The 9,729-nt window shown below is 48.2% G+C and overlaps 1 protein-coding gene across 1 annotated transcript in view; it reads right to left on the bottom strand.

The window, feature by feature from the left end:
• Positions 1-8,784: 8,784 nt before the first annotated feature.
• Positions 8,785-9,729, bottom strand: part of LOC130584569 (amine oxidase [flavin-containing] A-like) — a 33,065-nt gene continuing 32,120 nt past the window's right edge. The window contains exons 14-15 of the mRNA XM_057384633.1: positions 9,509-9,571; positions 8,785-9,072 (exon numbers count right to left, since the gene is read on the bottom strand). Of these exons, the coding sequence (XP_057240616.1) occupies positions 8,917-9,072; positions 9,509-9,571 (219 nt within the window). The 3' untranslated portion in view covers positions 8,785-8,916. The remainder of the gene's footprint in view (positions 9,073-9,508; positions 9,572-9,729) is intronic.

Raw genomic sequence — 9,729 nt, forward strand, 5'->3', positions numbered from 1 at the left:
GAGAATGGGAGAGGAACAGCCCTGCAGACACCCAGGGCAGTGAGAATGGGAGAGGAACAGCTCTGCAGACAGCCAGGGCAGGGCAGGAGGGGCAGGAGCTGCTCCAGGCACCGGAGCTGAGATTCCCCTGCAGCCCCTGGTGAGGCTGTGGTGAGGCAGCGGTGCCCCTGCAGCTCATGGGGGACCATGGGGGTGCAGAGATCCTCCTGCAGCATTTTGCAACCCAAAATGGGGCAGGGGGATGCTGAGAGGAGGCTGTGAACCCAGGGGAGGCCCATGGAGAGAGGAGCCCACCCTGGAGCAGGTTTGTGACCCTGTGGGGGACCCACGCTGGAGCAGCTGTGCCAAAGGACTGAGCCCATGGAAGAGTGACCCGTGTTGGAGTAATTTGTGGAGAATTGTTGCCTGTGGGATGGACTCTCATTGCAGAAATTCATGGTGAAATGTCTCCTGTGCGGGGAAATCCCAGGCTGGAGCAGGGGCAGAGCTCCTCTCCCTGAGAAGTGACAGGAACAACCTGTGATGAACCGACCATAAACCCCATTCCCATCTCCCTGTGCCACTGGGGCAGGAGGGAGAGCTGGGAAGGAGGGAGGGGTGGGGGGAATGTGTTTTTAAGGTATTATTTTAATTCTCATTATCCTGCTCTGATTTTGTTCATAATAAATTCAATTAGTATCCTTAATTTGAGTCTACTTTGCCCACGATGGTATTTGGTGAGTGATCTCTCCCTATCATTATCTCAACTCCTGATSCTCTCAGTGCATTTTCTGTCCCCTGCCCATCTGAGGGGAGTGACAGAGTGGCTTTGGTGGGTGCCTGGCAAACAGGCAGGGTGAGCCCAGCACAGTTCTTTTGGTGCTGAAACCCATGAGGATTTTGASATGGGGGTAGCAATTGGGAGAGGTTGGGTAAAACATGGACAGAATAATGTTAGAAAGTAGAATGGCCATGGTGAATTTTTGTTGTAATTATGGTGAAGGATCAGGGGCTGGATTTGGTGTGAATTGCCCATTTTTGCTTTGTGCTATGATGATGTTATATTGATTTTTGTGTGGGGAATTTTTGTCTTGCCTTGTTTGGCTGGTTTTGTTGATGTGAGTGCAGGTTGTGTGATGAATGTGGATTTTAAGGATAATTCATACATTCTTTTAAGGATAATTCTTACACAGGATAATTCCTACATGTGATTCACAGAGGTGAGGGGTGGAAAGTGGAGTCAGATTTGCCCTACCTCTTTAACCCTTTGCTCACACATATCCTGGAGCATCCCAGAGGGATGGCATTATTATTAATTTAGTTATTTACAAAGCTTTCAGCCTGCATTTCAAAGAGACTCTGTCAGCCAAGGGGAGCTTCATTATTTCCATCAGTCCAGCATACAGAAAATTAATGTGGACAGATTAACACAGAAGAAATCCATTTTGTTTAACATCTATAAAAGATACAAATATGATTTCCTGAGAAACCAATTAGAAATCCCACTCATTGTTTAGAAGAGGATATGATGTGTGTGCAAATTGTTTGGCTCAATCATGCAAAACTCAGAGCTACTGCGAGAGCTGAGGATYGTTTTTGCCTCTCGTTTTGTGTAATTATACCAATCGCTCATCTGGAGCAAATCCCAAAATGTTGGAGGGACTGATGAGTTTTGCCTTCTGGCTCAAGGCAGGATAAATTCCCCCTGAGCCTGCGGAATTGCCTCAGAAAAAAAAAAAAAGCTTCCAAGAATGACTGGCAAAACTGGCCTCAGATTGTAGAACCAAAGCACAGGTTGGGATTTCTGGAAACAAGAAATGGATTTTCTCRGGTTGGTCCTGCTCTGTGGTGTGGGTGGGGAAGGGGCTCCTCCTCTGTTGTTTCAGCCCATGAAGGCACTGTAGGATTCCTACACACATGCCCTTCTCTCACTGTCCCCATATAGGAGGGATGGATGGAATTTTTAACCTCAGTATCGCAGTTATGTGTTTGAAATACCTGGAATTTACCTGCATCTCGCTTTTTTTTTTGGCAAAAAGCACATATTTACCCACCCAGAGAGCAACCCATGAGCCAAAACACAGCTGCCCTGTGCCTCTCAGACATTCCAGGACACCTTTTCAGCCTCCAGCTGCTGCCCCAAAAGGAGGCAGCTCCTCCAGAGCCCCAAGGGGCAGTGTGCCCTAAACCAACCCTGCCTGGTGGCCCAGATCATCTTGGGGTACCAAAACAGGGGGGTTTTACTCCCACCAGCTGCTGATGGCAATCAGRTACTTCTTGGGACAGTTATCTTTGAAGAAATGCAAACAGGGGTGGTGTGGGCTCTGTGAATCCAACATGCTGGAAGTTAATGAGTTCCATATTAATAGGTAGCTGCCCATATAAAATGTTAATACACAGCTGTCCTTCACCCAGGCAGGCTGTAGGTGGATTTGTTTGTCCTTGGAAACAGAGCCATGATATTCCACTCATAGTATTAGAAGTGTTTGCTAGAAAAGCCTTCMGTTAGCAGCTGAGTGCCAAGATAAGCTGTAAAAAAATACACCTGAGTAAGAGGCTTTGTAAGTTGATTTTAGTGTGCATGATTTGGGCAGTCAGTGGCAATAAGCTACTCTGAAGCTAGGCTAGAAAAAACCCAGAAAAAAAGAAAAATTAAAAATAATCCTAGAATAGTTTGGGTTGGAGGGGATCTARAAAGGGAATCTTCCTAGGTCACCTACTCCAACCCCCCTCCATGGGCGATGTCTTCAGCTGGACTGGAGTGCTCAGAGCCTCATCCAACCTGGTCCTGAATGTTTCCAGGAATGGGGCATTCACAGCTTCTCTGGGCAGCCTGTTCCCTTGTCCCACCTCATATCTGTTCTAAATCTAAATCTAAACCTAAATCAAAATCTAAATTCTTTTAGTTTTAACCCCTTTGYTCTATCACAAGCCCTGCTAGAAAGGTCCCTCTGCAGCCCTTTTGRGTACTGGAAGGTTCTCTGAGGTCTCCCCAGAGCCTCCTTTCCCCCAGGCTGAGCAGCCCCAACCCTCTCTGTAAGAGAAGTGCTCCAGTCCTGTGATCCTGCAGTGAGCTCCTCTGGACCAGTCCCACCGGTCCCTGTCATTTCTGCTCGCTGTCCCCACCCCTGTGACACACACACTGTCCCAGCCCCTGGCTCTTTATCCACACCCATGCTGGCTCATCCCAGTGTTCCACTCTTCCTGGCATCTCTGGAGAGGCAAACCAGGTTGTTTTGAGTCCAAGCTGGTCTCACTCTGTGCTCTGACAGAAGGTGAGATGCTGATTTAGAAGCAGAGGGTTTTAACTTCCACCCAGGGCTGGGTTTTGCTGTGTGCACAGTGAATTTCCCAACAGCGATGTTTCTAATCCTTTCTTAGCTGAATGGCCCTAACAAAATRATCCATATCCTTCCAGCTCTATTTACTCTGACATCTACAGGCTCTGTGGACTCTCTCCCATCATCCCTCCAGCTTCGAGGTAGAGAAAAAGCCTCATCCAAATCTGAGTGATCTGTCCATCTGACCTACGGCAGAAAGGGGCTGAGCAAACACAGACCAACGTCATCTACCCAAGGGCAGGATGTCATTGAATTTCAGTAACATCTTTGAGAGGGGGAGTGTCTCCCTCAGGGCCATTTCCCTGCAGCAGCAGAGACTCCAAGAAGCACTTGAGGAGGTGGTACCCAGCAGAAGCAGCAGCTTTTGGATGATTTGCTTTGTAAAGTGGCTCTGTTTGCTCCTGCCCCTCTGCCTAATGGGATTCAACACTGCTCTTGAATATACTCTGGTGCTTGGCTGGGAAGGAGCAGGGAAAAGGAAACCCATCAATAATGCATTGAGGCATCCTTGTCACCCTCAGGCTGTGCCCAATTTGCTGTGCCCAATACGCTCCTAGTTGTAAGAAAACACTTTGCACTGCAGCGTTGCGTTTAGCAGAAATTACATTATAATTTCAGATGTGGAAACTTCTATTCCAGGTCTGAGGCAGGSAGGTGTCCCATCAGGCTGTGCAGTCATTATCTTAAAAAATTGAAATGCATGCTTGAACTTAATCAAAATCAAGGGAAGACATTGCTCCAGCCTCCACTTGCTAATTCAGTGCAAAGTGGAACAAGAATGTTTAACTAAATTAGAAACTGTATTATTTCCCAATTATTCKTTATGAGATGGAGTTTGGCCAGAGCAATTTCTCAGAGTGTGAAGACTTGAGCCAGAGCCCATATCCATCTCTGCACAGCAAACTGCCCCCACAGAAACCCCTTCTCGAGGGAGGGGAGTGTCCAGGAGCATTTGGGATCTGTGCTCACGGTTTTCTTCCAGCTCCTTTATGCTGCCAAGCAGCAGAAAAGACTCAAGCTTCCCTTCAGAGGCAGTTTTGCAGTTTTGCTGGCACAGGGGTGGCTCCTCAGCCATTTCACTGCCCTGGTTTGTGCCAGGGACTGGCCAGAGGCTGCAGGGATGGAGCCTTTCTCTGCCTCCTCCAGCGTGGTGCATCAGAGCTTGGGGATGGTGAGGACTGGGGACTTGCATCACTGCCTTTAGTGTGCTTTTCTTACAGAGGTTGATATTTTGGGTACCTGACAGGAAGCACCACTGCAGAAATGCCCACAGAGACCTTTCTGCAGACCAAAGTGTGAAGCTTCTGCCACATTTTGTCTGTGAGGTGATCAAACTCTGCTATTAGGCAGCCCMAAGGTGACAGCCTTTATTTGAGCCCTGAACCCTGCAGTGGTGTCTGCTGACAGCAAACCTCCTCAAATGCCTCTGCCTTTTGGAAATCAGCCAAGTGTCCTGGATCTGACCAAGGTTTTGATGAAAATGATGGGGCTCAGGCTGTAATCCAAGGAGTTTTCAAGTGAGTGGTGTGGCCCTGGAAGCCCAGATRCCAACACAAGCAGTAATTGCACCCTTTGCTTCATTTTTCAACCCCATCTCAAGTGGCAGCTGTCCTCTGGCACTGACTGTGAGTGGCAGGCAGATCYCATAAGGATGAACAGTGGGAAGATACAGATGGCAAAGGGCATCTGACATATTTTCTTGTGCTTGGTAAGGTCATAGCAGTGCAAATTCRTGCCCTTGTCTGATTTATTCATTCCAGGCTGGGGAACACCACATCCCTGTGACTCTGGAAGAAGAGATGGGTGGTTTGAAGGCACTGCTGACCTCTTTTGGCACCCAGCCAGGTACCAGCAGTGCTCTGATAAAGCTTCCCTGTCCCCTTCATCAGTACTGGGCTCTCGGTTGGGAAATATTTTCCCAGCTCCTTCTATGTGTCCTGGGTTATTCTGTCTCTGTGATGCAAGATGAGTCAAAAAAACAAAATAAAGAGAGCAAGAAACAGGGAACAGAACCAGGAAAGCCAAGTGCAAATAAAGAGCAGAACAGGAATCACAGCAGGAGCCTGAAGAATTCATTGCCAAGTGCTGGAGCTGAGTGGGAAAAGAAAAAGTTACAGTTCACTCACAGAGAGCACATTTGATTTCCCCTCCTGGATTTCCACCAAGGTGAAATTTCCTTTCTCTTTGTGTGTGTGAAAAGCAACTGGAGCAGGGGAGGAACAGCCCACAAGGGAGAGAAGTGACTACAGCCATGAATCCATCGATGAGGACTCTCTGGTTTGCCCATTTGTCTATTTTTGGATGCTGCAGTCAGGAGCTGGGAGCTGAATTCTGTGCAGAGAGCATAAAAGCAGTGCCCAGCTTGACCCTGGCGTGGTTTCTGGCTGGGGAAAGCCCTTTTGGTCAGGCACCAGAACCTGGTCAGTGGSACATGGGAACCAGCTGGTGGCAAACCTGGATGCTCAGACACGCCAGACTGTGCAGCGTTGGCACATCACCCGGGGTGATATCTTTGTTCAGATATGTAATGCTAATTTTGCTGATACTTTGGGGTATGCTTGATCCTGGGAAAAGGTGWGAGCCTGGGGGCTGAATGGAATGTGGATTGGAAAGTCCTGCTGGTGAAGGACCAGCAAAGAGACCGAGAGAAGGCAGCAACCTCTTGCTTTCCCCAGAGTGGATTTTCATAGAATTATAGAATTCTTTGGGKTGGAAGGCACCTTAAAGATCATCTTTTTCCAGCCCCCCTGCCATGGGCAGGGACACCTTTGACAAAATGTCCTTGTTTGAGTTCCATCCAGGAAAACCTTGAACACTTCCAGGRATGAGGCATGCACAACTYCTCTGGGCACCCTGTTCTTCACCTTTTTGGGGCTGGATGCACCTTTTAGCAACTGGGGTGAGTCTGGTCAGAGGGGTTTGGGTTATCAGTTCCCATTCCAGGAGGTTGTGCTGGGCAGGTAATGAGGACAGGAAATCCTCTCTGGGCTGATGGTGCTGAAATGGAGCAAAGTGACTCCCCTGCTGCCCCTCCTGCCCATCCAGTAGCCCATCCTGTCTCAGGTTCCTGTCCCCATGGGCTGGTTGATGGCAGCCAGAGAGGGACCAGGAAGGAGGTGGGGAGCAGGRGAGTCTCACAAGAGCGTTTTTCCATCCTCAGGGCTCGGGCAAAGCTCCTGTTTTATCTGTAAGCAAACCCAGCAATTTAATTAAAAAGAGGCAGATTTTCTCACATATATCATCCCTGCTCGTGTATTTTGGACTGCCTGATCCCTGTGCTCAGTGRTGCTTCTCGTTTCACTGCTGCTGTGGAGGATTAGGGTATTTTTCTCTCTCTTCCCCCTCTGCTACTCCTTCTGCCCATGCTTGCTYTGGTTTTTGTTTTACTTCCAGCAGCTCTTTCACCCAAGGTTTTCCAATTTCCCAGGGATGCCAATGTAATTTAGTTCCCACCCTGGTGCTGATGATTCCCATCTCACCCTTTACTTAGAGAGAACAGAACATTTCCACTTCTGTTAAGGGAGTGCAGGGCTCTTCCTCCAAAAACTGGGGCACTGAGCACCCTGGTTAGGGAAGGAATCCAAAGGCTTTCCCACTCCCTAATGCAGGTGGGGACTCTGCCTGGTCCCCAGAAGGAGATGTTTCCCTGATGCTTCATCCTCACAGCTTTAATACTGACAGCTTGGAGAGTGTCAGCAGTGATAAACTCGGTYCCATTCCGTTTCAAAATTGGTTTAAGAAAGATGCCTGGCTGTTTAATATTTAAGCTAAATGTTTAATGTTTAAACAGGGAAATTGGTCTGATTGTCAGAAAGGGCATTAAAGCAGGATGGGAACTGGGCTATAATCTCTGACAAATGCTGCCCTTTCTCTGCAGCAGCCTGGTGCCTGGGAGCTGCAGGAGTTTCAGAAATGCCAATTTTAATCAATCTCTCTCCTTTCACTAGCCGCCTGCCAATCCCACAGCGGGGAGACGTGCCTTTCCCTGGGAAGGGGAGAACATTGTACCTGGCCCTGTTTAACAGTCTGAGATGAGTTCAGCCAAATTGAACCTGTACTTCAAACCCCAAACTGATTGCAATGGAAATATGTGTGGATAAGGYGAAGAGTGAAGCTGGACAGTGTTGGCTCACGAGTGTATTCCAGATGATTTGGGGTTCGTTTTGCATGGGCACACAAAAGTTCTGATGCCAAGTTTAAAGTAAGCCTGAAAATGAATGGCTCTAGTTGCCACAAATATGGATGAATTATTTTTGACCAGGTATGGGCAGTGTTTTTCAGGTGGTGGAAATATTCCCCTGGGGAAGTGTGTGGCAGTATGGAATGGTTTTCCACCACAAAAGGCTCAGCAGCAACAAGCCTGTGCTCCCTCCTTGAGGAGGCACTGTGGGTGGCAGGCTGCATCAGCAATTCAAGTGACTCACAAAAAACAAAGCAAGAAAGAATCTGAAGAAAAGTTTATAAGAAGATCGAGGTTTCAGGGCTATTGAAAGGCACATTTCACCCATGTTGAAYGACAGTTGAGTTCATGGACACGTACAGCACTCAGAATTCATGGCAAAACGACTACATAATGGTGGCACGTTGTGAAACATACATTCCAGACTTCAGTCAAACACTAAAGTGATTATTTTAAGTGCATCATGTACATAATAAGAGYGGAACAGGCAGATGCATCCAATTACTGTAATTTACAAGGCAGTAATTCGAGCCCCAAATGCATTTCTCCTTACTGGAAGAAGGYGCTGTGGATTAGGAGCAAAATGAGGGGCAGAGGATTGACAGGGAGCCAGGAAGCCGCTGCCATTTGGGAAACAACAGCTCCCACCTGCTGCAGGCTGGGGAGGGATTTAACTCTGGTTTAATCTGCTGATTCCTGTCACTGTGCTGAGGCAGCACCAGGCTGGGCTGGATGGGKGCTCTCAGGGCAGGGACCCCACAGAGCAGATGTGCACAGAGGTTTCTTTGGCAGTGGGAAGGATAAAGTYCACCCACACCTCCTCTCTCTCTGCTCATGCTGTGCTCAGTGCTAATTACCTCCCCTCATCCAGCTCGGGGTTAAGTTTCACGTYGTGATGATTAATAATTAATCAAATGCATTTGGAAATTAATTTGGAGATTCTACAACTGATTGGCGTGCTAATCTCCTCTGTGCAGCGGGGCTGTTGTGGGAATAACCTCGGATGTTCTGAGCTGCTGRCTGAGGTCAATGCACGAGGGCATTTACTGTCTTGTGTGCTGAAAAATAAAACATTGAGTGGAAACAAAAGTATTCTCTGAGACCCCTTTACAACYCAGGAAAGGTGTGATCTGCATTTTGCCTGGCCTGTATTAGGGATATATCACTGATATTATCATGCCCAACCAAAAACAAATGGACAAATTTGGAAAAGGCCCCCACAGTTGATTTATTTCTGTTTGGCTGGTAGCAACCGCAGTAGATTTGATGCATTAATTACGGGATTAAAAAAAAAATCACAAGGAGAATAACTTGTTCTCTTTCCAGCTGTCCATGCAGCTTTTCTCCAAAATAACACTCATCTGGTAAAAGAGAAGGAGAGGGGGTGTGCAGCTTCCACSGGGTGTGTGGTCCCCGCTAATTTCGGGGCAGAAGTCCCTTTTTGCAGGCGAAGAGCCCCGCAGCAGCCACGGAGGTGAGGCACACGGTGCAGCTCAGCAGGCACAGCAGCCCTGGGGCCGAGGGCAGGTTCCTCTCCCAGAAGGTGCTGGGGAATGGTCGGGCTGGGACATCCTGGGGARACAGGAGATGGTGACAAATGAGCAGGGAGGTGGCAGGCGTCCCCCACGAGGCTGGGGAGGTGTTTCCCAAGGATTGGATTGTGCAGAGAGGAAGAGTCATGGATGTATTTTCTGTCATCCTGAGCAGCCACAGGRCAGTGAAGGTGGAGTTACTTGTGACTGCAAGGAGGTGGAATTTGGCTAAAAATCACAGCCTGGGATTGGGCAGAATGAGGCTGATTTTTCAGTTCCCAGGCTCTGAGATGATTCCCCTTGGCTCTCAGCCATCCACCCTTCAGGCAGGGGTGACGATATTCCTCGGACAAGTCACAAAAATTGATACCATCAGCATGTGAGGTGAGCAAAGCCTGGGAGCAGGGTGCACAGGAATCACTGGAACAGGGACAGAAGGGTGTGTGCCCAACTGGGTGACAATGACACTGCCTTACCTTTGACTCTGGCTCTGGCACCCAAATTTCACTCTTGGAGATYTTCCCCATACTGTGCAGTACCTAGAAGAAAAAATTTGTACCACATGAAAAAATTGTAACTCACAYTGCTTCCAGCTTTGGAAAAACAGAGGAAATCAGAGCAAGGTGACATTGATAAAAGGCATAACTATGACTTGCTGGAAGTCTTGAACCAGAAAATGTACAGTGATTTCTACTAC

Source organism: Malurus melanocephalus, unplaced genomic scaffold (genome assembly GCF_030028575.1).
Source record: "Malurus melanocephalus ecotype Western Australia unplaced genomic scaffold, MMel_1.1 scaffold_725, whole genome shotgun sequence".
Taxonomy (NCBI): domain Eukaryota; kingdom Metazoa; phylum Chordata; class Aves; order Passeriformes; family Maluridae; genus Malurus; species Malurus melanocephalus.